The 27,378-nt window shown below is 44.0% G+C and overlaps 2 protein-coding genes and 1 long non-coding RNA gene across 3 annotated transcripts in view; 1 reads left to right on the top strand and 2 right to left on the bottom strand.

The window, feature by feature from the left end:
* VSTM5 (V-set and transmembrane domain containing 5) overlaps positions 1–6,177 on the bottom strand; it is an 11,707-nt gene extending 5,530 nt beyond the window's left edge. Inside the window, exons 1-4 of the mRNA XM_010706105.3 lie at positions 5,755–6,177; positions 3,383–3,712; positions 3,146–3,283; positions 2,231–2,355 (exon numbers count right to left, since the gene is read on the bottom strand). Coding sequence (XP_010704407.1) covers positions 2,312–2,355; positions 3,146–3,283; positions 3,383–3,712; positions 5,755–5,839 — 597 coding nt within the window. The 5' untranslated portion in view covers positions 5,840–6,177 and the 3' untranslated portion in view covers positions 2,231–2,311. The remainder of the gene's footprint in view (positions 1–2,230; positions 2,356–3,145; positions 3,284–3,382; positions 3,713–5,754) is intronic.
* Positions 6,040–20,697, top strand: LOC104909374. Its single transcript, XR_004158655.1, has 3 exons — positions 6,040–6,128; positions 6,766–6,873; positions 20,613–20,697. It is a non-coding gene; the product is annotated as an uncharacterized LOC104909374 (long non-coding RNA).
* Positions 19,075–27,378, bottom strand: LOC100548429 (high affinity choline transporter 1-like). The gene is made up of 8 exons (XM_003203514.4): positions 27,012–27,378; positions 25,860–25,973; positions 24,051–24,206; positions 23,447–23,595; positions 22,830–22,973; positions 21,666–21,819; positions 20,588–20,805; positions 19,075–19,842 (listed from the first exon to the last, which is right to left on the bottom strand). The coding sequence occupies exons 1-8, from the start codon at positions 27,187–27,189 to the stop codon at positions 19,321–19,323; spliced, it is 1,635 nt and encodes a 544-aa protein (XP_003203562.1). The 5' UTR covers positions 27,190–27,378; the 3' UTR covers positions 19,075–19,320.

Here is a 27,378-nt window from a genome sequence, read left to right as displayed (position 1 = left end):
TCTGGACAGCCTGTTCCATCACTTCACTCTCTGTAAAGAACTTCCCCCTGGCATCCAACCTAAATCTTCCGTCCTTCAAGTTAAAACCCTTGTCCTGCAGTTATCTACCCATTTCAAAGAGTTGATTCCCCTCCTGTTTGTAGGCTCCCTTTAGGTACTGGAAGGCTGCAATGAGGTCACCCTGCAGCCTTCTTTTCTCCAGGCTGAACAAGCCCAGCTTCCTCAGCCTGTCTTCACAGGGGAGGTGCTCCAGTCCCCTGATCATCTTTGTGGCCCTCTTCTGGACTCTCTCCAACAGCTCCCTGTCTTTCTTGTACTGGAGGCTCTTGACCTGGACACAGTACTGCAGATGGGGCCTCACAAGAGCAGAGTAGAGGGGGACAACCACCTCCCTGTCCCTGCTGGACACCCTTCTGCTGATGGAGCCCAGGATACCATTTGCTTTCTGAGCTGCAGGAGCACACTACTGGCTCATGTTAAGTTTTTCATCTATCAAGACCCCCAGGTCATTCTCTGCAGGGCTCTACTATGCTAGCTGGGAACTTCTCTTTGCTTTTACAATGCATGTACACTGTAAGGGTTTTCAGTGGTCACCAACTTTTGACTCGAGGCATTCGTGCCTGCATACATTTTCTGACTTGTCACATTTATTCAAGGAAATTTGTAGGCAAGAAATGGTTTTAAATGTCAGCTGCACTTACCATATTTTCTAAGCAACTCTAGATACAAAGCCTATTCACATTGTTTAAGTTCTAAGATTTGGGAATTAAAAGTAATAAATGGAAATAGGTATGCAGAAATAAAAGTATTCTATATGCTATATGAATACCTTTCAGAGTACTTCAAACTTAAAGAAGTTAAAGGAACACTTTCAGCTTCTGTGTCACTTAGGTTAAATTCACTCAGACATGCAGAGGACTGGCAATGCATACTTAGTGTGAAGAACTGGAACAAACTGCTTCTTCGTTGAGCTGTGTTTTATCTGGGATTTTCATTTATTTTTCAGTTTCTTACTTCCTGGATGCAGGAAGGAGCAGCCAGCTGAGTCTAACACCTGAATTAATGAGTGGGTGTAAGGCCCTTTGCGCCGCAAATGGCCAGTTCAGTCTGGGGCTGGTTTTTCAGAAATGTTGTGTTCCAAACGCTTTGGAAAAAGCCTTTGTGGCTTCTATCTGCACTGTTATGCACTTGATAGGAAATTCTTTGTTTTCATGGATCAAACCTGTGGTATCTCAGCTGCTGAGCACAGCTGTCCTTGAGAAGAGGGAAACTATCACCCGAGAGAGGTGGTGGATGACCCAAGCCTGGAGACACTCAAAGTCAGACTGGATGGGGCTATGAGCGCCTTATTAAGCTGCAGATGTCCCGGCTCACTGCAGGAGGGTTGGACCAGATGGCCTTGAAAGGTCCCTTCCAACTCAAACAATTCTATGATTCTATGACTCGTAAAAGCTTTATGAAGCAAGTGAGCTGAAGTGTGGAAGAGGCAGTAGCAGCAGTTAAGCTCAAAAAGCCATGCGGTATCTGTAGACACAGACTAGCCATTGGTCTCTTACATTTTCAATGTTCTGCCACTCTACTGATGTGGGGTCAGTTTTATATCCTCCAATCATTTCAGACAGCATCATCTTCAGTGCCTGTGCACAGTTCCTTGTTTGACAGCCTTTCCTAGTAATGTCATAAAATGTGTGTTCATGTCCCTGGGCAGTGTAAACAACTGCAAGCATAAGCAGAGGAACTTTGACCATCTTGGCATTATTTCAATGTCAGTTTTGTCTCAGAGAGAATTACAGCTTATGTTCAGAGCTTTGGGAAATTCCTTATGACTGAAAGTAGCAGCACATGCATAATAAACAGGATTCAACCCTTGCAGTTAATTTTTTAATGTAATATTGTAATTAGACACTAAATTTATTATGTAGAGTGATCCTAATGGCTATTCTGTGTATAACAGGGGACTTGCTGTAGCCAAAATGCAAGTGTCCTTCAGGAACACCATCATTTTCTTACAGGTAGATATTATTGGTTGGTTGTTTTTAGAAGTGGCAGAGGCTGTGGATTTTATTAGTTAGCCACAAAAATGTGTTTGTGCTCATCCATGAACACGTCGTCTGACTAGCAGAGCTGAAATCGTAACAGGTCAAAACAACTCCATCAGACACTGCTGATTTCAGGTCCTGTATTAGCTCTGCAAGTCAGGAATTTTTTAGGGTAGTCACAAATACTTTACCTTTTAGGTTCCTTCTGGCTTTTCTTGCCAATACTTTCTCCTGAGGTAGAGTTGTTATTTTTGTTATGAGACAGTCCTTGGCTAACACTCAATGGTTTCCAATTCAATTTCTTCAGTTGTACTTGCTGCAAATGAAAGGATGAAATTATTGATTGGCAAATGGATGGGAAGTCAGCATTGCAAATTTAACAACTCCATGTTAATAGCTGAGACATTTTTAATATTAACTACAGTTTACTCATCTAGAATTTGGTTTTAAGTACATCTTTTCAAAATATCTGACCACATAATAAGTCCCTCAAAACCCTGAATGTGACAGCAGTTGTCGAGTACAAGACAAAAAGCACTATGAAAAGTGAAACAAAGTCCACAGGGCTCCATGACTTCCAAAGGAGGGCTCTCCTAAGGTGGACTGAGACATAAGTCATTGGATCCTGTTCTGGATGGTGACAGAACAAGTCTCCAGAACTGTAGTATTCTTGAAGTCTGCCAAGGAGTGCACTGAATTCAGACTCTGAAGAACTCTTGCTGCATAGGAAAATTGGCTTTAACTGGAGGAAGGAGAGGCTTTACCCAAACTCTGTATTCTGGCATGGCAAGAACATTTTCAGTAGCTACAGAAGCTCATGAGCTGTGTGTCCACTGTGAAAAAACAGCGGCAGCTAACGATGTAGGGAACTGTTCTCTGGTTTCTGATATAAAATATAAGGTAGATGTCCTGTGGATCTTTTTCAATTAAATACCTATTATTCAGTTGCCTGTGTTAGTAAAGAGTTAAACAGGATGACTCAGCCAAGCCCTTCCAATTTCGTTTTTCTATGTCACCGCTTCACACCTTTACAGCTCAAACCATGAGTGAGTTTCTCAAATTTCTCAGATTGGAAAAACATGTATCTTGGCTGCATTCTTAGATACCTGTTAGCTTATGTGTCTTCTTCTGGAACAGGTAGAGGGATTTGTTACACAGCCACATGAAGCAGATCAAAATGGCAGATACTGCAGCAAGAAATACAAAGAGAACCACTACGAAATGTAAATCTTCATAGATAATCTCTGCAAAGAGGGCAGAAATGCGTGATGTTATGAAAATGCTTATGAGCGGGTTAGGGTTTAAACACAGGGTAAGGCTAAGAACTCCCATGAGTTTCATACCATAAACATTGAGTATGATGGTGCCATAGGTGTTGGTTCCATACTCCTCTGTGACTGTGATAAAATAGTAGCCAGCATCTCTCATGCCCACGTTCAGAAGCTGTATAGAACCATTTTCAAAAGTAGTCACTCTGTCCTTATAGGCGCTGGATATGTTGATGTAATTCCCACTTTTCCACTCCACAATTTTGGTGGTGCCCCAGCTCGACACATGTTTCCACTCCACAGTGGCAATGCCTCTACAGGAGTACTCAACAGAGAGGAGGATATTTTGTGCCACCGTTGCGTTGATGTTGGGCTGTGGGACAATTAATGACACTCCTCCAGGAGCTGAAAGACAAAGGGGGCAATGAGTGCAGGAGGGATGCAGCAGTTGAGTATCCTGGGCAGGGTGGGACCTCTTGGGAGGGCAATTCATCTTATCTTAGTGACTTCAGGACAGGAGTTTCTCTCTCTGTTGACCGCAGTAGGAATACACGTATCTAACTTAAGACTAAATACGTATTTTTGTTTGGTTGTTGTCAGGAGAAATGTTTGTATCTTATAGGACAAGTAACAGCTTGTGTTTCAGTGTTTCGAGGAACCAGTTTGGAAGGGTCTTTCTGAGAAGGAAGTGTGAAGCTCTGGTCTTTTGATTACCTCAAATGGAGAAATGGAAATCACATCATGTTCTCATAAACCTCATCCTTAATGTATTTTATCATGTATGGGAAAAGTAGGTGCTGCACTTTCTTCATAAGCTCTCAAGGCCCTGTAACCCACCACCTCCTCAGAGGTAAATGAACTGTCTTTCATGAACAGTCCAAAGCTCCATCTCTCCTATGTCCCTGAAGTCGGTACGTTTCACAGTGATGTATTTACAACTCAATTGCCAAGCATTTAACAAACAAACAAAACAGGGATGGCATTTATGATTTCCAAAGTCAATTACAACGTTCCAGTTTATAGGGACCTCAGACAGACCAAGTCAACCTAATCCCCCACTAAAATGACAACAAACATTCTGAAGAAATACAAAACCTGCTTTATTTACCTCATGCTGTGGATCAAGAGTAATGCTTTTGTGTTCATCAGTAACTGGCTTGCCTTTGAAGTAGTTCTAGGTTTAAAATGGAAATCTTAGTTGCCACGGCCAAAGTAAGCTATTATATCAACTAATCATCCCCACAAAGCAAGGACTGTAGCAAGCTTAAATACATGAAGATTTGGCAAGGACTTCATCGTGTTTGCATAATGAGAGGGACACAGCAGGCTGCTGGAGATGTCATGTAGGCTTTAAATCAGAAATAGTATGTTAGCAGTGTTTGAGAGAACAGCTACGTCAGGACAGTCAGCTATCTGCCAGTGCAGATAAATCACATATCATCAGAGGGACCTTGTTGCTGTTTTGCACCAACTTCTAGGCAAAAATGTATACGAAAGAATAATTATCACACACTTCCCACTAATGTGATTATGGAGCTGCTCATAACTGCTAAACAGAATGGATCATTTTGTTTAATGTTTAACTGCAATAACCCTACTTGCATGAGGGTTTTCCTGCATGAGGATTTGGAAGAACACCAAACATTTGAGTTTCAATGGGCACACGTAGTTTTTGAGCTAATGGCACGTTAGTGATACTTGGCGAGAGGCTCAAACTGGGTTTCCTGCCTGCAGAAATCAAACCAGACCGAAGGCAGATAAAGCACAGGGGCGGCCTTTTCCTGGTTCAGCTCACCCACCCTCAGTAGCAGTGGCCTGACTGCTGCTGCTGAGCTGGGAACAGCGGTGGGACCTCAGCTCTTCCCAAGACACGACCGCTGGGATTCTCCCTCTGCGGGTTCTCACCATGCTCACACATGCTCACCGTGCCCTCCCACAGCACCGCGGCGTTCTCGGGCAGGCTGTGCCTTCACCAGAGACAGAGCAGACCCAGGGAAAGGGCTTTGTGACAGTGAGATAAACAGACGGAACTTCTGGTAACCACTGCAAATTGCTCTCATTGTTTTCAGTTCCCCGCGTTTATTTAAAGGCCTTTTGCTCTGTTTCTGACTAGAGCTGAGCTGACAGTCTCTCTGCAGTGCCTTCTAATGCTGTGATAAAGGCAGTTCTTTTGAATATATGACTGCAAGGTAAATGTTAAAAAGAGACACCCTTCCACTGAACTATCTGCAAATACGTGAGCTCCCCATGCAGCCCACGGAGCCAAACGCAGCACCGCAAGATCTAAACACCGACAAATATTTGTGACACGCGGTCCTGCCGGTTGGATCCAAGAGAAGCGCAGCAGCCCGCAGAGCAAACATCGCACCCAGCGCCCGCAAGCGGCCAGGCGCGGCCAAGGGTGGCGGGTGCGTGCAGGAGGAAGGAAGGGGAGCGGGCACACTTACTCTGCAGAGCCCAGCCGGCCGCCAGGCAGAGGGTGACGGTCCCCACGATGGCACCGCGTCTCCGACAGCCCCGCAGAGATCTCATTGGAGAGCGGCCGCGGCGCCGGCATTGACCTCGCCGGGCGGGGCCCGCGAGAACGGGCTGCAGGCCTCTTCCTCGCCGCTCTCCCTCCTCTTCCTCCCCGCTGAGCCTTGCCCGCGCCTCTCCTCGCTGCCCCGATACGATCGCGGGATGCAATTGGCCGCCAAGGGAACCGCGTGGCAGAGCCCGAGCTGAAAGGGGAGGTTGTGGCCGGGTGGGGGTCGGCTCTGCTCGCACGTAACAGCGATAGGACGAGAGGGAATGGCCTTAAGTTGCGCTAGGGAGACTCGAGGTGGGTATTAGGAAGCATTTCTTCTCAGCGAGGGTGGTGAGGCGCTGGCACGGGCTGCTCAGGGAGGGGGGGTGGAGTCACCGTCCCTGGAGGTGTTCGGGAACCGTGGAGATGTGGCGCTGAGGGACGCGGGTACGGTGGGGCGGGCTGGGGTTGGACGTGGTGATCTTGGAGGTCTTTTCCGACCTTAATGACCCACAAGGATGGTCGAGTCCGGCTGGCTCTACACAGAGTCACCCAAAATTGAAACCTTTTGTCTAAGGCTGAGAGCTGGGACCGTTCAGCTTGGAGATGAGGAGGCTCAGGGGGATCTCATTAATGTCCATAAGTACCCGAGGGGTGGTACTTATGGATAGGCTCTTGTCAGGGGTGCCCAGTGCCAGGACAGGAGGCGGTGGGCACAAACTGGCACACAGGAAGTTCCCTCTGACCACCCGAAGCACCTCTGTGCTGTGCAGGTGATGGAGCAGTGCCACAGGTTACACAAAGGCTGTGGGATCTCCTCCTTGGAGATCTCCCAAAGCCACCTGGACACAGCCCTGGGCACCCTGCTCTGGGTGTCCCTGCTGAGCAGGGGTTGGAGCAGATGGAGTTGGGGAGCCCCCCAGCCTCAGCCATTCTGTGATTCTTTGAACAGTCTCACATGGATAAAGATGAGAGAGAGCACCTCTGTCCCAAGGGGGCAGTCACCATCTCAGATGACCGTACTGGAAAATGTGTCTGTTCCCGTCACTCCATGTCCAGCGTAAGTACTGAGTCTCCCTCTCACCTTCTGGAAGAAGCCCCCAGAAATGCTGGTCGTCCCTTCAGAAAAGCTAGGACAGTAAGAGGTAGGAGAAACAGGATTGAAAAACATGCAAGTGCCCCACTCCTGAGAATGGATCCTTGCTTAGAAATGGTCACTACCAGATGCCATATTCATCCCCTGACTCATGCAGGGGCCACAGACAGCTCCTGCAGGAGCACAGCCCCAGTACAGGAGGCAACAAAGCGGAGGTGAGAAGTGAGCCCTCAAGCTCTTAGCTCAGCCCTTGACTAGAGAGGATGCAACCTCCATGAACTCCAGGGCTCAGCTTTTAATCACAATGCAGTAAATTCTCCAGCTTGCCTGACACCTGGTACATCCCTGAGAGCTCAAGAAAGGGATGTCAGGTGAGGGTACAAGAGCAAGAGAGGTCAGTGAGAGCTCTGCACAAGTTTTGCATCCTGCACAACCATGGTGCTGGCGTGTCCGAGAGTCCACATCCTCTGCACAGAGCCCACAAAATTCACCACATCTGTGTGAGCTGCTCCTGTGATTTCCCCTTCTCTCGATCAAGCCAGCATTGTGCTTGTGCTGAAAATGATATTACAGCAAAAAACAATGGGGTCCTTCCCTCAGGAGAGCCCCAGTGGCAAATTTCTTCCTGACCCCATCTCTTCATGGCAGTTTTATTCCTCAAAGCATTGAAGGTCTCATGGCGATGTAACTTTATGCCATTATCCCTATTCATTTCTTTGAGCCTTTATTAAATTGTTTTTGGGCTCTTGGCTCAATGACCTGTTTTGGCAGCGTAACATATGGGGCAAGAGCTCATATAAAATGGATTTAACTGTGAGTAATTTGAAATGTATCACACTGATTCCATTGATTTAATCTGCTCTATTGATGACAGGTGGCAGCCATGAAATTGAAATCCAGATCACAAGTGCTTCCCAGATAGTGGAAGTTTTGGCTTTGCAGCATACAGCAAGTGTTCAGTCTTGGGATAAGAAATGGGTAATTGTTTTCAGCATCAATGATTAACAGCAAAGACATTTTTATTCCTTCTTTTTAGAGGGAAAATTATTGAACATTGAAGTAAGAAAAAACATCCAACCAAAACCAACCAACCAAACTTGTGCCTCAAGAAACACCCTGCAGTATACGAGAAAAAAGTCAGTATTAAGGAAGTATTTAATCAGATTCCAGGCCATAGGGCTGCTGCTGGGGACATGGGTCAAGGAGGAAACTCAGCCTGGTTGCTCCTGCCCCAATTCCTTGTAGAGTTTCTCAAGATTCAGCTCAGCAGCTCACAGGATTTACTACCTGAAAAGTCATTACAAGTGCCAACTTCTACAGCAAACCATGTGTGTGGAGTTTTCACCTTCTGTCTCAGTGTCCCTCATCCCTGTGAGCTGGATGGCTTGAGGAGCTCTGCAGTGCCTGGTGTGGGCCAGTCTGATGTGTGCCCACCTACAGGCTGAATCCCAATCTGCTTTCCTAAATAGCAGGGGGTTGAGCTGGAGCACCCCTCCTGTGAAGAAAGGCTGAGGGAGTTGGGCTTGTTCGGTCTGGAGAAGAGAGGGCTCTGGGGAGACTTCATTGTGACCTTCCAGTACTTGAAGGGAGCTTACAAGCAGAAAAGAGAACAACTTTTTATAGTGATAGGACAAGAGGGAATCGCTTTAAACTAAAAGAAGAGAAGCTTAGGTTTGATGCTATGAAGAAATTCTGTACTCAGAAGGTGGTGAAGCCTGGCACTGCTTCTCATAGAGCTGTGGTGCCCCATCCCTGGAGGTGCTCAAGGCCAGGTTGGATGGGCCCTGGGCAGCTGAGCTGGTTGGGGGCAACCAGCCCATGGCAGGGGTTGGGGCTGGGTGGGCTTTGAGGTCCCTTTCAACTGAAACCTTTCTATAGTTCTGTGAGTTTACTGCATGAGAAGCATCACTTAAGGGCTCTAATGGCTTTAGAAAGGCCATCCATGCCCTCAGCAATGTCTGAACACAGTGGTTTGTGGCCCCTGGCACAAACTGTTTGACTTCAAGGAGTTCATATAATGTTTTTTATTAACATCCAACATATCTAAAATAATCTAACCTCATTTAACCTAGTTTAACCTAATCTAACCTTAATGCCTGAGTTGTGGCAATCCCAGGTGATCAGTAGCCCCAGTCACCCCCAGCATCCAAAATGCAATAGGAGAGCTCTAGCAGATGTGGCAGCTAAACCAGAGAAACCTTACAGGAAAGCTGTAAAGTGGGTCATTAATGCTGAGATTACTTAGCTCGGCATATTCATCATGCATTTTCCTAACTAAGCTTTTTATTGAAATCCTGTCCTGCTGCATTCAAATGGAGGAATGATACACTGCTCTGGGTTATGGAGGTTTCATCCATTAGTGCTGCTCTTCTGGGCGTAATTTAATCACTTTTCCAAGCAGCAGTTCTAGAGAGCACAAGCATATCAAACAATAAAGCGCAGGCTGTAAGTAAGCAGTTTTTCCATGTTTAATTACAAAGTGCCCTTAAAGCAGCCAGCTCTGGGAATGATTTATAGACTTTGTGAAAGATTCGTTTCACCATCCATACAGCACCAGAGACACCTGGAGAGCTTTATTGCTGCATGATTAACTCCAGTATTTATTTTATTTCCTCCTTCCCTTCACTTATTCCTCCTGCTTTAAGGGTTCTCCTCTCCGCTTTGCTCTCTGAGAGTCTCTCAAGTTTGTCTTCAAGGTCTGATTTTTTCTGCTGCTGTCATTAATAATGGAACAAAACCACATTAACAACTGCAACAACAGTCAGATAGGAGCCAGGAAGCTCTTTTCACTCTCTAATATGCTGCATGAGTACTCTGAAATGCTTTAACAGAGGTTTTGTTGTTGTTGTTGTTGTTGTTGTGTTTTTTTACTCATCCTTCGCCTTTGATGTGTTTTTGGACAGAAGACAAAGGCCTGACCTTGCCTTTTGCTAATGAAAACAAAAAAATAAATTCCCCAGTGTTAGAAGTGCACAGCAGTTCTAACCTTATGTAAGAGGCAATTTCACCACCAGAGAAAATTCAGATAAGAAACGTCACCATGGATTGGATGACACTGCATCTGCAGGGTCAGAAGGTCAGCTCCATGTTTCTTTAAGATGCTTTTGGTAGATGCAGTTGGTGGGGAGGTCTGGGCCAGCAACTAAGCCGTGTGCCAGAGAAATAAGGGAAAGAGGCAGCTTCCTGCAGCTTCCTCCTCCATATACTGTCAGTGATCCAGGCTTGCCTTATTCCATCCTTTTGGAAGTGGAAAGGACATTCATTGAGAGGATGGTGAGATTTCAGTCTTAAAAAATGTTCCTCCCTTCCACAGAAGATGAAAAAAGCCCTTCAAAGTAGAAAATGACCAAATCTTCATTATGTCTAAACGTTTTCTTTTTGTCTGTTCACTGTTTTGGCAGACGTGTGGCACAAAAAGCCCTTCTCTCACCCTGGATGAATCAATAGCTGCAATAGGAGAGGCTCAGGGCAGTGCTGGTCTGTCAGCATTCCTCTGTTATTTGAGCTATCTGAGCTGAGTCTCTCTGTGGTTTGAGGTCTGAGGATTTGGGAGGAAAATAGAGGAAAAGAAGAAACAAAGTGAATTTCACCTTTGAATGACATAGGAATGAATATGTGAGGAAGCACAGATGCTTTCCCATTTGGAAATAACATTTATCAAATCAAAGTACTTCAAGTAGGGATGTCCAGGTGATTGCAGTGCCACTGAGTACCCTTGTGATCTTCCTTCCCTCTTCTTGGTCCAACTCATCATGCACACTGCACACACCTGCAGACGATGTCTAAGACACTGGGACAAAAACCTTAAAAGTGAGATGTGATTTGTACCCTACAAACCATGCCAGGAGAAACAGCTTCACCCCAAGAAGCAGCCACTGAACCAGCCAAGGCAGGTTTGACCTTAAAAACATACCCACACCCTGCTAAATTAGAAGAGATTCTTGCTTGTATTGAGGAGCTGGCACTCTCTCCTCCTGCTTTTAGTCCCCAGCACAGACATGGGCACTGCAGCTCCAGTTACCCGGAGGACATCAGGAGAGATGGAGATGTGACACTGAGGGACATGGTTCAGTGGGCACTGTGGGGATGGGTTGATGGTTTGACTTGATGATCTTAGAGGTTTTTTCCTACTTTAAAGATTTTATGATTCTGTGATCTGCCATCAGGGTGCTCCCAGATGCTGAAGGAAGCTAATGGCTGCATCTCTGCATCACTTTTACCAAAGCTGCTGGGATGGGATACCCAGACTGATGTAGTTGGTGGGCATCTGGTGACACAGGCACACCATCTCACCCAGAGAGATGTATATGTGCCATTTGGAGGTTTGTTTCTCAAATTTTATAGCCCAGCGCTATAAATTAAAGCAGTATAAGGCATCATCAAGATTAATAGTTGGTAAATATTTCAAAATCTTGTTTGATTCATCTAAAGCTGTTCAAGAATTTGATTCCTTTGTAGTGATTAAGTTCATGATTCTTTCCCCTGGGCTAGGCTCCAAAATCCCACAAGCAGGTTGTGCTCTCTTTTTTATCTTGATTTTCATTCAACAGCAAGGCTCTCACCCACCAAATGGGAAATGCAGAGCAAGTGTGGACACTTTTGGGGAGGTGGGATGGAAAGGAACAACTGGATTTCATTTATTGTGGAATGTTAGCCCCACAAGAAACAGAAAATGAAGACAAGATAATACCAGGAAAATAACAATATGTTTGTGATAAAATAACAATATTTATGTTCTGGTTTGGCCATGATACCAGAAGGTCAGTAATCATATAATCCTTCACATGAAATCAGTATCTGAGGTCTGAGGTTACTATGTGTTATCTAGAAAAGAGCCTAATTAGTGTGGTACCACACAAATAAAGATACAAAAGCAGCTTTTGTCACATGTAAGAATCGTCAAATCGTTTTCGAAGATATTTAGACTGGATATAAGGGAAAGTTTTGACAATAAGGGTGGTGAGGCATTGGCACAGGCTGCCCAGGGAGGTGGTAGAGTCACCATCCCTGGAGGTGTTTAAGGATAGGGTAGATGTAGTACTTGGAGATGTGGTTTAGTGGGGAATATTGGTGATAGTGAACAGTTGGACTGGATGGTCTTAAGGTCTTTTCCAACCTTCTATGATTCTATTCTGTGATTTTGTATTATTCACTATCAGGAGTGTAAATATTTTCAGCTATAGGAATGGCACATCTATCCACTGCATGCAAAAGGAAAACAATCTTAAAAAAAAGATGGACTCTTCAACTTTCCCTCCTTTCCCTGCAAGCTTTGGTTTTCTCCTCTTCATTACCACACCGGCACTTTGTCATCACAAACCCTGGGATGTCTCAAGAGATTAGGCCTATTGCCCTTGTCTAATTTGGTCACTGTCCTGAGATGCCAGAGGAGTGATACGCACAGATTTGGTGAGAAATTAAAAAGAATTAAGCTGGAGTTATAATTAAGCAAGGCAATAATTAAACATGATTAAACTAAGTCTAGATTAAACAGACCATTTAAATATCGCAGTAGGTATTTTTATGCAGATCACCTGACAACTCTCCATTTCATTTCACTTGGTGCAAAGGATGTCCTGTGACCTGCTCTGTCAGCACAGCCGTGTCCTCACTTGGTCTAACCAAGCTGCCAAAAGCGGAAGCCTTTTTCCACCTGTTTTATGATGAGGTTGGAACTTGGTGATCTTTGAGGTCCCTTCCAACCCAAGCCATTCTACACCTCTGTGAGTCTATCATTCTGTTTTAGCTCTCTGAGCTTGCAGAAGTTCTGAGCCACGTGCCCCCCAGCCAGCTGTGCTCAGTGCTCCTGGCCTCACTACCCTTGTCTGGGCATGTGGGAAAAGCTGGGAATGAGCAGCACCAAAGTGAATCAAATCAAATCCATCCAGCCCTGCAGAATGACCGCTGAAGCATTTTAGGCATGTGGTCTTTTGAATAATGATGTGATTGAGTATACTGGTGTAATTATGGTGTCTGCTGTGGCAGCAAGTGTGGGTAACCCAGGGCAGCCCCAGCTCAGACCCTTGTACATGCACAAGGGGTGGATTCCTCATGGAGCATCATGAATATCACAACAGCAATTAGAGCTGTGGCCCCAGCTCCCCATCTCAGCCTGTGTGTGTGGGAAGAACTTAAGGACTGCCATGAACATTCCAGAGGTAAAAATTTCATTTATTTTTTGCCTCTAATTTGTAGGAGTGTGGTGTGCTTGGTGAAGGTCATGCAAACCATCGCAGTCAGCAGTGGACCTCCCAACAGAGGCACATGGTGCATGGTAAGCAGGGAGGGACTGCAGGCAAAGGATCGTAGAATGGCTTGGGTTGGAAGGGACCTCAAAGACTTTGGGAGGTACACTTCTATCCAGCAAGTGGCAGGAGATGGCTCATGGTGGCAACCTGTGCCTCCTGGTGAGGACACTGGCAGGGCTTCGTTTGGGTTCCGTAAAAGGAGAGCTGGTTTCTGTTACTCGGAGCTGCGTTTAGGTGGTGCTAGAGAGTAAATTATCAAAGCCTCTGCATCTGAGGTGTGCGAATGGAGAGCTGGAAGAAATCTGTCCCTAAAACATTTAGTGAGGAGGTGAGAACGTTGACACTGCACAACAGGGCACACCTCACAGGACATGACAGAGCTGCAAGCTTTAAGAGAAAAGAGTCTTAAGTCATCCTGACTTTTTAGTACTTTCTCAAAACCTATTTGAAGAATAAGAGACTCTTCAGTTTTGACCAGTGACAAAATCCCTGCCTGCCACTCACACCAGGGGGGTATGATGAGTGTTGTGGTCCAAATAAAACTTCACAGACTTGACTTAAGTGCTCTCTCACCTACAACAGCAGAGCAGGGGCAGCAGTGAGTGCAGCCTCTACTGTACATCACCTCCTGAACCTTCCAAATTCCAAACCAACCCAATTCTCCAAGTCATGCAGGGCAGAGGAGGGCTGACTATGGTGACATTCAGCTCCTAGAGAGTATGGTGGGTCCTTTCCCATACTGACTCAGCCTGCAGGATTGTCTGAGTGAGTTTTGGTATCACTTGTTGACAGTAAACAGTCTTTTCTACATGAGTGTTTTATTGTCCTGGCATAGACCACACTTAGATAAGGGCTCTCAGACATTATACATGCTTTACAAGCAACTTTGAGGTCCCCTCTTACCTAAAGCATTTTATGATTCTATGTTAAGATGCTCCTTACACTTGGACTTAGTAACTAGGTATTGAGAGTGAACAGAATGCATCACTGGTGTTCGCTGATCTGATTTTGGGGCTGGACATCACATTCAGATCTCTCCTGAATAAACTTCCATGTAAAACAGAGCACAACTTTCAGAAAAGCTTCCCATTACACTGTAGCATTTTCAGTGATGAGGAATCCATCTCAATCCTTTGCAAATTGCTCTAACATTTATAACATTTAATGGACCTTACAGTTTACAAAGCTGACCCTTGTCCGTATTCTGAATTTGTTTAGTTTTAACTTTCCAATATCAACCATTCTTGGATTCTGTGATCTTTCCATAAGCCCTATCTGTGAGAGAAGAGATGTTACCAAAGCAACAGGAACATGCTCTTGTTGTGATTCAAATAACTTTCAACGCTACATTTCATTGCATCACTCAAGGCTTCTTTCAGCAAATATTTGTACTGAGTATTGGGCTTCGATTCGCCTGATCTGACTCTAGTCATCTGTTTTAGATTGTCCATTAGCCCATACTGAAGTGCATCACATTTGTTTGCCCGGCTGAGGACAGGATGAGGACTGCATTTCATTGCCTACTCAGCCATCAATAAATGCAGTTCAATAGGATAGTGCCAAGAATCAACCTCACTAGAGATTCACATACTAGATGATGATTTTCTGCTTGTAATTACATTTCAAGACCTTTCAGTTAATCTGTTAATTTACCTAATGTACAAAGCACTGATTTTTCATTGTTCTTGCTTCTTAATCAAATTGCCATTTGATAGCAGCCCAGCCGCTTCACAGAAGATGAAGTCTAAAAATGTCAGTGAAGCCCAAGGCAACACACTGGATCCTGCCTGCCAGGAGATGTTGTCATACTGCCCAGGTGCTGGCGTTTGTTGCTCCAAGTCTGCTTGCTGTAAATATTTCATCCTCTCAGTTCATTCCCAGGTCCTAGGGCATTGATTATTGTCTTTGCATGAGCGTAGTGTATTAATCGTAGAGTCTTAGAACCATAGAATCACAGACTCGTTGAATCATAGGATGGTTTGGGTTGCAAGGGACCTCAAAGCCTATCCAGTTCCAACTCCTGCCATGGGCTGGTCGCCCCACACCAGCTCAGGCTGCCCAGGGCCCATCCAAGGTGGCCTTGAGCACCTCCAGGGATGGGGCACCACAACTCTTTGGGCATCAGTGCCAGGTCCTCTCCACCTCTGAGTAAAGAATTTCCTTCTGACATATAACCTAAAGCTCCCCTCTTTTAGTTTTAAACCCTTCCCCTTTGTCCTATCACTGTCAGACTGTGTAAAATGTCTCTATCTTTTTTAGTTTCTTCCAAACCAAAACTCAGCTGCCACTCTGGAAACAGTTCATTCCAGATCACGCTGAGATTGAACTAGATTTGGTTCCTCCAGCTTCTGTGGTCTTCCATTGCTATTCTAGTGGGCTACGCAAGCTCTAACATCTCCCATGGTCTGATTGCATTCACTCCACTAATTGACATAGATGCCTGGGTCTGCTTCACCATGCTGATGCATTTCACATCATGACAGAATTGCTGAATCATTGAGGTTGGAAAAGACCACTAGGATTATCTACTCCAACAGTCATTTAGCATTTCAGTCCCTTGCATCCTTTCCCTGTCCCACAGAGTGTCCAGCAGAAGCAATGTTCAAAAGGCTCTTAATCTCCTCTAAGGCAGCTGACCCAAACCCCATCCAGCTGCTAATTTAATCTGTTTTTTCCTCTTTTCTCCATTTCTATAATCTTTCTATTTGTTGTCATGGACAAACTGCAATGACACCTTGAGCCTTGAAGAGTCGTTATCACATTTATTTTCACATTAAGGATCTAGACCATTCCAGCCTTTTTTTTCCCCAATTTTTGACAGTTTTTGTAAACAAGGACATGCAGCAAGCTAAGCTGGATTTCTGTTATGTTGGACCTCCAGTGCTTCAGAATTGTGAGTTAGACAGACCAGGAAAACTGCCCTCCAACTCTGAATGTCTCAACTCATGTAAAATAAGCGTTCTCAATGTGTTACACAGCTTTCTTTCAAAGCTCTCACAAATCCTTCTTGGAATTAAATGTTAAAACGCTGTCACTCTCTAAAGAATTGGGAAAGTAAAGGACAAGTCAACCAAATGAGTTCCTAAAAGTGTATTTGTGGAGTCCAGCCTGTCCAGAGCACCTCCAGAGTCAGACAGGATAGATGGTTGGGGGAACTGCAGCAACAAGGAGGAAAATAGACATCTCTGGCAAGATAGTTCCTACATTGCTTCAAGAGTCCGACAGAATATTAGAAAAACACAAACTGATCTAAGAAGAAAAACAAAGAACCCCAGTCCTCTTTGTCCATTTGGCCAAAGAACTGAAACAAAATATTGACTCTTCTTGAAGTTGTTTGGTGTTGAAGAAAGACATTTCCCAGCAAAACTAAAGGAAAACTGAGCTATATATCATTTGTGTTAATGAAAACCTGAGCTGTACAGACATCTTGTCATGGACATATCTAGGATACAAAGGTAGTAAATCCACAAATAGAAGGGCACACTGGGACCCCCCAGTCCCCAGGCAATTTTTTTTTTACAAAGAGGGGACAAAGAAAAAAGACTTAAATGAACTGGAGGCATCAACCTATGAGAGGAATGATTTCGTGTGCGCTGGGTCAACATCTCCTATGCTGGCAGTACCTAAAAGGCACTGGCTGTGCTGGACTGGAACAACGAGGCATTTTGTCATTAAGTACAGACTGGAATTGTTTTTATATTTATTTTACTTGCAGCTAATTGCTTTCAAAACTTTGCCTGACCTTGATGAATGTTTTCCTTTTAATGTTCTGAGGAGGGAGTCATATAAGGATGAAAAATGGTAAGCATTCAGGAGAGTTACAGTAATTGTATCTTAGCCATTTCAGGCTCTCCACACACAGCAGAGTGTATTTCAGCAGTATTGAATTCAGAGGAGCTTTGTAAGGGCAAAGCATGTGCTGAGTGTGCCAGGTACCCCACTACAGCGCCAAGGCATTCCTATCTGAAGTCACTGCAAGTTTTCTATGGTGATGTCAGGAGGTGATGTGACTGTGGCTGTGATGTGGCTGTTAGTGGTGATGTGACTGTGGTGGTGACGCTCTTCAACTATGTCACAGAATTATAGAACCATAGAATTGTTTGAGTTGGAAGGGGCCTTTAAAGGCCACCTAGTCCAGCTCCCCTGCAGTGAACAGGGATACCTACATTAGATCAGGTGCCCATCCAGCCTGACCTTGAGTGTCTCCAGGAATGAGGCTTCTGCCACCTCTCTGGACAACCTGAGTGGCGAAAAGGTATGTCCAGATCTAGTCATTTACCCTTCACAGCCATTGGGTAGGGTGGTCAGTGGTTAGGATGCTTACCTTGCATGAGGGATTTGGAGTTATGTTTTTGACTGGGCCATACAGCAGGTCTGTGCCCTTATGCAAGTGCATTTTGTAAGTTTTGGTCTGCTCCACCTGCTCCACACAGATGGATGTCTGGTTACCCAAACTAGGTCATTCCTAAATCAGGAGGGTATGCTGGAATGAGCATATAGCAACTGTGTTTTAACAGCAGCCCAGTTCTTCTGGCGCTATGGTAATGATAGCTTTGGTGTCTCCCTTAACTGAGTACAACCTCACATACTCCCACTCACATCACTAGAGCATGAAAGATTTCAGTGGGTAACTGCCTGGGGCATTTAATTTTCGAAACAGCTGTTTTTCCTTTCTCTAAACATGTATTTTAATTAAACACAGTCTCTAGATATACAGGAATGAACTTGTGGACTGGGTTTAACAAAGCATATAAACAGAACTGCTGTATATAGATGTCTACCAACAATAGGGTGAAGCACGAGGTTATATGATATCTTTCTGATAAGCATCAGGATTTCTGTCTTCCTGAGGATGACACTTGGGAAGGTATTTTAAAGGGTGCTCCCTGTGGAGGGCAGGAAGCCGTATCTAGAGTAAAGGGCTGCCAGTTCTTGACCCAGGCCACTGCACCATGCCTTGATATTAATGGGAGTAGCACATGGATCCTCAAGGAGTGTGACACAGAAGTGCATGGTGGCATCAGCATTGCTTTTCATTGTGTATGTGCACAGTGTTTGCTGGAAGCAGCTCACTAAATAGCATGTTGCTTTCATCCTCTCCACTCAGCTGACAACCAGCTGTTCTGCTGTGGGGTATTGAGGATATGTCAGTATGCATCTTCTCTCCCATGCCAGGCGTTTCCATGCACAGCAGCTCCCTCAACTGCTCTGCAAAGGTTTGGTGGTGAGGAGCTTCCCAGCTCTGTTGGATGTATGGGTGGATTTAGGCCCCTAAATGGGGGTGGTAAGGCTCTGGCACAGCTGCCCAAAGAGCTGTGGTGCCCCATCCCTGGAGGTGCTCAAGACTAGGCTGATGAGGCCCTGGGCAGCCTGAGCTGGTGTGGGCAACCAGCCCATGGCAGGAGTTTGGTGCTAAGTAGCTTTTAAGGTCCCTTCTAACACAAACCATACAATGATTGAATGATTCTGTGATTCTATGGCTCCATGACCTTGCTCATCTGCTCTGCCAGACCAGGTCATACAAGAAGGGACATCCTCACCACAACCATGTAGCATTAGATGGACGGTGTAACCTTAGACCACAGCTGGGGAGAAGCGTATGCAAAAGCTTCCTAAATAATACAAAGACTAGTGTAGAACTAATATTGCTGATTGACTCTGCAGAGATTACATGGCATTCAATAATCTCTGTTTTACATCTGATCCCCCTCTCCAAGAAAGCTTACACTAAAACCCTAGCTGTTACACTAAAACCCTGCTCAATGGGAACAGATTTGTGCACTTTTTTCTTTTTTTTAATTCAGTTGTGCTCAATCTATTAAACATTAATTTGTCTCTTTTGAGGTGAGAAAACTACGTGACTTGAGAACATCATAAATGTTGGAGCACGATTAGTAGCCTTGCCTTCAGGTGGGAAACAAGGGACACCCTAAACATCACTTGGGCCCAGGGTGCCCCTTGGTCACTACCACAGGATCATGCCCCATCACTGTGTGCCTTTAATCATGGCAGACTCTGAGCTCACTCATTCTCCTTGCATGAATGGAGTGCGTCTTTATTACTCCGTGAGGACTTTAAATAATTTGTTACTGAAGAAAGCAAATGGAAGAGCAGTGCCAAACTCTAATTGCTGAATGCACCATGTCCTTTCAAGGTCCCACGCTTAATCACGATTCTCTTCCAATGGCACTGTTTGCAAACCAGTCTGTTTGTCCATCTGATGCAGGGGGGTGTGAGTGCTGGTTTCCCCCAGAACATTGCAAACATCCCATCTGCGGGGAAGAAGGTTTCTCTGAAACAAAACTGTAGCCAGATATGAAACAGCAATGATCGTTCCCAAGGTGAAAAGCATGGTGAATGTCTTATAGGGGAAGAGCTGCACATAGGACCCATCCAGGAGGGAGCAGACTGGATAGCAGATGATAGGGGGGATTTTCAGGGCAGGTTCCCCTGCCAGCAGCCTCAGGAGGAGTCCAACCAAAAAACCAGCAGCCGAACCATACGTGTTGCTGCTGGGAGCAAAGAGGGCACAACACAGCTGTGGAAAAAGCAGGGCATAAACCAGCTCCCCGCTGAGGAACCACAGGTCGTAGACAGAGTTGGAGTAAAAAGCCAGACTGGCAGCCCCAGCCCCAAACACCAGCATGGAGGTCCTCATGGCCCATAAGACCTCTCTGTCTGTAGCCTGTAAAAGAGGAGACTGTAACATTACCACAGCACTGCCTTGCCCTAGACTGGGTCCCACCCCAGGCCTCACTGCTTCCAGCAGTCACGTTGGGTTTCCCCTTTGATCATGGCTCCCACAGCGCACAATGGAGCTGCACCCTCTAATCCTGAGGGTTGATTTTATGCTATTTCTGTTCATATCTTGGTCAATTTTTTTTGTCAGTTCTCTTATGAAGAGCAAAGCTCACTGTTGTGGGTATTTGTATCCCTGCTGAGGATACAACTCCAAGCTGCATAGTGTAGTTGATATACTGTATGGAAGGGATTCCATCCAGAGGGACACCTGGACAGGTTGGAGAGGTGGGAGAGTAGTAGTGGGGTAGTGGTTTTGAATTAAAAAAAAAGGCACAGGTTACCAGAGAAGCTGTAGATGTCCCATCCCTGGAAGTGTTCAAGGCAGTGTTTGTTCCATCAAGGAAGTGTTCAGGGTTTGAGCACCCTGGTCTAGCAGAAGGTGACCCCACCTGTGCCAGGGTATTAGAACTGGATGGGCTTTATGGTCCCTTTCATCTCAAACCATTCTGTGGATAATATGATTCTATGAATAGCCCTGACCTCTGTTTCAAAATCTGCCTCCAGAGCTCAATTGAGCAGCTGAAGGACAGACACTTCTAACTGTGGGCAGTGCAGACTAAGTTTGCATCTATCCCGAAACAAAAACATCTATCCTGACACCAAAGCTGCTGAATGCTTTAACAAAGTACCTTTTTCCTCAAATTTTTTCTGTAGATATTGTGAGCAAACATGGAGCCAGCAGAGAGAAGAGCTGAGTCTGCAGAAGACATTGCAGCAGCAGCGATGGCTCCCAAGCCAGCAATGGAGATGTATGCTGGGCAGAGGTAGTGTAAAACAAATGGCAGTATCATAGCAGATTCTCCTCTCTCGAGTGGACTTGGAAGACCATAGCTTGTCTGATTCCAATCTTTAAGACAGAAGAAGAAAAACTCACAACAGATCCTTCATTGACATTTCTTTCAATAGAAACCAATCACAGCAGAGCTAAGGACTGAAGCCTGCTAAGCATTTTTGGACTTGTATTCATCTGTTGTATTCTCTTATAATCTCTTGTGATTTCCTAAGCATGCTGCAGTTCTTACTAGATCAACGTTTTTCCTTTTTACCAGCAGCATCAGGAGAAATAGCTGTGTTTCATGTTTTTCTAAGAATGAGATGTTTGAAGATCAGTCTTCTAGACTTCACTTATCAGAGGTCTCTCAGAGGAGAAGGAAGTTTTGCTCTGATGTCCCTAATGACTGATGAATTTCAGTTGATTTCTATAAATATTCAGTGATCTGGCTGCTATTTAACCCTGCTCACTGTCAGCATAGGGCTGAACTCCTCTGGGTGGGGGCTGTGGGTTTATGGAACTGATCTTGATTCATCCAAGCAGATTTTCTCCTGAATATCAAAAGCAATCTATAGTAGCACTATTGGGTCTTATGTGCAGAAGGCATTAAGAGAAGCAAGCATAACATTTCTAGGAAAGCCTGATTATACAATGTTTTATGGTTCTGCCTTCCTCTTTCCTCACTGCAACGTGCATGAAAAATCATTTCACCACAATGAAATAGCTTTAGGCAGATTTGGAGGTGGTTTAAATGTCTCTAGGGCTCTACATTTCTGGTACAGACTTCTAGCTTGGTGGCCACATCTCCCATAGTGGGTTTTTAGGCAGTTGGCATGCATTAGTAGGAAATTTGATCAGGGCTTTTTTGTCTCTTGTTTTAAACAGCTTTGGCAAAAAACATGTTCATTATTCAGATACAAATAGTTCAGCTTTACCTGTTGATGCTGCAACTGCCCCAATGAACACGGAGGGGATGGCCATTAAAAAGCATCCTACTCCAGAGAGGTAGGAGATGAACCTTGCCTGGCTGGGTGAGGCAGAAGACAGCACTCTTTGGAAGAAAGTTTGCCATGGGATGCTCCCAAGCACCTGAAATATTCAGATGTTAACAGCAGTAATTATTGGATTCCTGCTTGCTATATGGTATCATCTATTCATTCAGATGGTTGATAATCTTTCCTGTTATTAAACCCTCTCTTCAAATGCATAAACTTTGCCCAGCTTTAGTCACTGAGGCTGAATATTTCTCATTGAGGGCATCCTTTGTTTTAATTGCAATGGTTGTGAAATTTCGATCAAAACAGGTTAAAGCTTTTGCAAGTGGAGAAAGTTGAGAAATAGGTTCTCTGCCATGGTAAAGGAGAGTCAGAGGAAGGACAGCTGAAGATAAGTTTTTCAAGAATGCAACTTTTGTCAAAATCTGCCTAAAGTTAACTAGAGTATAACTTATATAAAAAAATCATAATAAAATGTGAATAATTATTTTCACTTGCTTAACAGACAAATTGCATCAGATGAAATCTGAAGATTCTGTCCTCACCAAGCAAAGACAAGCTTCTGTGTGTTCACATTACCAATCTAGTGAGATTGTAACAACCCACTGCAGTCCTGGCTATATTGGTAGCTCAAAAGCAGAGTTGTGCAGTGGAGCCAATGGCATCATTCTTTGCACCATGGTGATGACCTGCAATAGAGCTGTTTTAATAGATTTTCTCAGATAGAGAAAATTTTACATAAATATGTTAAAAGCACATTATTGAGGCTGAAAAACCAAGATATCAGGTGGTAGGAAGTGCCTCATTTTGTGTCAGGAGTAGAATTAGTTGTCTGGATGGTCTTACTCGAGAGGTATATTCCTTTACACGGATGCAGAATGCTTTCCTACCCCTCCTTTCCTATTCAGAGCTAAGCACTGCCTTTTCCAGGTCCATTCAGTGTGCTGAGGTCCATTCAGCAGAATGGCTGAGAGAAAGTTTTATACCTCATCCTGCCCCTGCCCAGTGCATTTTAGTACTATTGGAAGAATCCATAAGCTTTCCATACAGAAAATCCCATATAATTACTTCTCAGAATCACTTGTCCAAGAAAATATTCCATACCAGGTAGAAGAAGTCATCCAGCCACCTTCCAAGATACTGTTTTTCTATTTTTCCAATCCAGGGGTCTTGGTAATGTTTATGAGTTGCAGTGTAGTAAATACTTTCTGTTGCAGAGTTTATCAGGGCAAAGGGAGTACAGACCAACTAGGATAGAAATTGAAATAGTTTAACATTTCTTCAGGATCCTTGTTCTAGGAAAATTTATTCAGACATTGAAATCCAGTTAACGTGTAGAGTATAAAGCTACATAATCTTAAACCCAGACTTGGAGCCTTCCTTTCCCCACTTTCCTTACTCTAAGTCTACATGTTTCTGGTTCATGACATCATCAAGTATATGAATCACTTCAGTAGACAAATCTGTCTCATTTCCAGCCAAGATTGTCCTGGACGAGCTCTGCTGACCTTACTTGAGAGCAGCTTGTCATCCAGCAAGGCCAATAGCTTGTGTCAGCAATGTCTAAAATGCATAAGGATTTTAAGACCTTTCAGGAGACTTGTTCTGAAGAGGATAAAGAAATAATACTGATCAAATTATTTTCATGAAGACATGCTGAAAAGAGAAAGATTTTGTCCCTTGGTTAGGAAACTGGTAACAAAGAAATGCACAGGACTTGCCAGGCTGAGGGTAACGAAAACCAACTGGATGACATCTGTGTATGCAACAGAGTAGAGGCCTCCCAGTAGAGTGTAGAGTATGACTGTGCATGCTGAGAGGGTAATAGCTAAAGAGCCTCCGATATCCAAGATGACCCTCATTGTTGCTCCTGCAGACAAGGACAGCAGTCAAATGTTTTAATGGAGATTTCATACATGTAGAATACAGAGTAAATAAGGATACATCACTCTCTTGAAGTCAGCACACCATGTTGGTGGAGGAGTGCATGATCTAGCAGAAAGCATGCAGTGAGGACCCAAGGGAGCCCATGTACCCTTCCTACATGGCCTTAGCCCAGTCAGTTTGACTCCTTGCACCTTTTCTCCCACAGACAAGATGAAGGTACTAAATCATATTGCCAGAACCTTCAGTTACAATATCATGGATACTGCCATTTAAGAGAATATTTTCCAGAAATTGGAAATATTTTTGTTCCTCTCAGAAAAAGAGACATGAAGCACAACTTTCCACAGTTTAGTCCAACTCAGTTACCACATGTGTACTTTACTCTGTGATTTGTGTCATATGAATTTCAATAAATATAACAGCAAAATTGTTACTTACCCAGAGATGCCAGGATAGCTGCAAACCAGAACACCTCTCCGAGCAGTGGAGGAATAAAAAGTAAGCTTCCCATCATGTTCCCGTATGCTTCCTGAAGGGGATCCATCACTGTCATGTAATTCTTGGATCTCATTGGATTTACAAAGAAGAAACCACCTACCAGAAGAGTTTACATTTTAATAGAATTTTGAGCATATTATACAATGTAAGAATGCTACAGCAGTTGAATATATTTCAAATTTGTATAGTGAGTGTGAAATTCATCCTCAATGGAACCTATGGAATGATACAGCAAAGACCAGGAAATGATCCAGTTGCTTAAATGGGGGATTTCATCTATCTGAGAGATTCTAGGTCATCAGGCACATCTACAGCTGATAGGTATGGTCCTCCACTTTTGGTACTCGTACATGTCTCAGGAGTGGCTGCTGGAATCCAGGCACAAACCTCTAGGGCATCCCTGGACGGGGCTCTGAGCAACCTGATCTAGCTGCAGGTGTCCCTGTTCACTGCAAGAGGAGATGGATTAGATGACCCTTCCAACTCAAACAATCCTATGATTCTATAGACTTAAGACTGAGTTGAAATCTTGATTCATTGAGCATTTGAAGGACATTTCCATCGACTGTAACAGAAATTCAGAAATTAGCTCAGAGCACACCTATCCAGACTTGGTCTGTCTTCATCTCCAATGACCAACCTACCTGAGACACAGTCTCCTGAAATGCTTCCCATGGAACACGTCAGAGGTGTTGAATATTAGGCGAAAAATAGATGAACTTCTGTCCTTGTCCATGTGATGCAACATGTTGATATAACTTACTTTTCTAGTTACATTTTCATTTAGGTGTCTTTACTGTCCCTTCCCAGAATTATATTGTTTTAATCTGTGCACCGAGCTGAGTTTCACCCACCCTCATCTAAATATTAGTCTTCAGTCATACAGCCATCTCATTAAAACCAAAAAGTACGTATTGTGCCTAACCCCGAAGCCAACAGAACTGCTTGTCTGGGCACTGCTGACCTGAGTAAAGATTGCAGGATTAGACCTGCACTCCCCAGTTTCATTAGTAAGAATTGCTCACATAAGAAATGCTGGCAGTATATTTCCAAGCCTGATTCATATTCACGTCAGTTGGACTCTTTTCTCTGACTTGAGAATAAAGGCTATTGTTCCTTTAGAAATCTCTGTGCAAAGGTCTGCACAGGTCTTCTCGCTTTAATCTTCCAGTGTCCATAGAGTTATGGTATAACTCACTGTGGACTGGAAGAAACCTCAATCTCAGCAAGAACTTCAGTGCAAGCACAGTAATTTCTGGGTATTGGAACAGATGTAGGAAACTGCAGACTTGATTGGACCAGAAACCAGTGGGTCTCAGTTTCAACAAAACTGTGAACAGCTGTTGAGTGGGACGCAGCTGGATGCATCACCAGTTCACCCTGAGATAAGGCTTCAGTGGCAAAATCACAAAGGTTCATCACAGAAAAATTTCACAGGAAAAAATCAGATGATACTGATACTCTCAGTAGTTTGTGACTAACAGACTACAGTAAAAAGTGACATCCACATATACACAGGTTCCCAAAACTATCAGATGAGAATTTTGTAGCATAAATTGCTCCAAGCAGACAAAGCTCTACACCAGCTCCAAGCTACCTTGATTCCTTATGTTTCTGTTTGGAAAGCAGCAACATCAATACTTATTCTGGGTTTTTTTGAAACTGGAGGAACAAAATCACATTTAAAATACTCTACACTCTGTTACGCAATTTAATGCACTCATTCGGTTTTGTTCCCTGATTCTTTACCAATAAGAAGGGACAAGGCAAACCCCACAGGCGCTTGGACCCACAGCAGTCCTTTGGAAGGCAGGTAGACAATTTCAGCTGTGCCATTGATGTATGCTCCTCCAACCCAGGTGGCTGCAAACATGAAAGACACAAAGGTAAATCTTGTGGTGCACATCTTCATCTTGTCCTGTGGGACAGTGCAACCTTGTAAACCATTTTCTTATACAAGCAGTTAATCACACTCCTAGTTTCTGATACAAATCTCACCCCAGAGTGAGCACTCATCATGCCTGCTGAGGGAAGGTAACTGTTAGAGTCTCAATCTAAATAATTCCTGAGTTCAAAAAGAATTCATTCACAGAAAAGCTCAGTGTTCAGGTATTTAAAGGCAATCTGAATATGCTCATCTTGCATTTCATTTTTTTCTCACTGGAAGACTTTTGCTAGAACAAAGAGAATTGTGTTTGGTATTCTGCTGTGGCTGATAGGCCATCCTTCACGAGTACTGCTTACTCTGGGAATGAAGTAGACACTAGGAAAGGAAATGCAAGCAGGCACTGCAGTTAGCAGAGCAAACTTGCAGCCTGGACTTAGGTGTCTTACTCAGACAAATATCACCTGAGCTGCCTTTGAAAGAAAAAAAAAAAAAAAAGGCAGAAAAGCAAATTTCAGCTGATGCCAGGCAGCAAGAAGAGAAGATGGAAGAGGAGGGCAGCGGAGAGGGAAGGGGGGAAAACTTCACCTTGTAGCTCCCAGCAAGTGCTCAGTGCCAGGAACAGTTTGTTTCAACTGGTTTGATCCCGGAGAAAAATGCTGGATAACAGAAACTAGTTCAAGATTAAGACCACAAGTCTTCCTTAATGAAAAGTGTCACATTCTTCAGGCACTCTTAAATTAAACTCTCCAGCTCTTAACTAAACTCCTAAATTAAGCTCTTTAATTTAATCTACATAAACATGAGGTTCTGCTCAGTGTGAAGAGGTTTGGAAGAATCCATCCCCAAATGATTCATGAAACCATACTCCTTTTAAGCCACACTCAGGTAAAATCTGCCCTGACATTAAAGGCAACTTGCTTTGAAAAGAAAACGGCCCCCAGATTTGTGTAGTGCATGCGTTTTAAGAAGAATAAGTTTTAAGAAGAAGTTAAAAGTCCTTTAAGAAAGCTTACCAGTTGCAGTAAACAATCCAATGCAAACATTTATATTCCTGCCTCCAACGATGGCCATTTCAGTTGGGTTTTGATTCTGCTGCTTCTTTCTGCTTTTCCACGAAGCCCAAATTCCAGCAGCTAAAGTGAACGTAAAAAATACACTCAAAGATACCAATCCTGGTATATTTAGAGCCATTTTCTGTTGTTTAATTTAGGTCTTAGATATGGATAGTGGATTGATGGCTATATTCTTTGATAGTCACAGAAAAAAAAAAAACAGAAAAAAAAGATGAGTGTTGCCTTGTAAACTGCTGAGTATTCGTTTCTTGTCCTTTGCAGGAGATGAAACAGAGATATAAAACCCAAAGTTGAGAAGTGGCAGTTT

The sequence above is a fragment of the Meleagris gallopavo genome, chromosome 1 (genome assembly GCF_000146605.3).
Source record: "Meleagris gallopavo isolate NT-WF06-2002-E0010 breed Aviagen turkey brand Nicholas breeding stock chromosome 1, Turkey_5.1, whole genome shotgun sequence".
Taxonomy (NCBI): Eukaryota; Metazoa; Chordata; class Aves; order Galliformes; family Phasianidae; genus Meleagris; species Meleagris gallopavo.
Note: the sequence above shows the minus strand (reverse complement) of the source record. Positions and strands in the feature narration are given on the sequence as shown.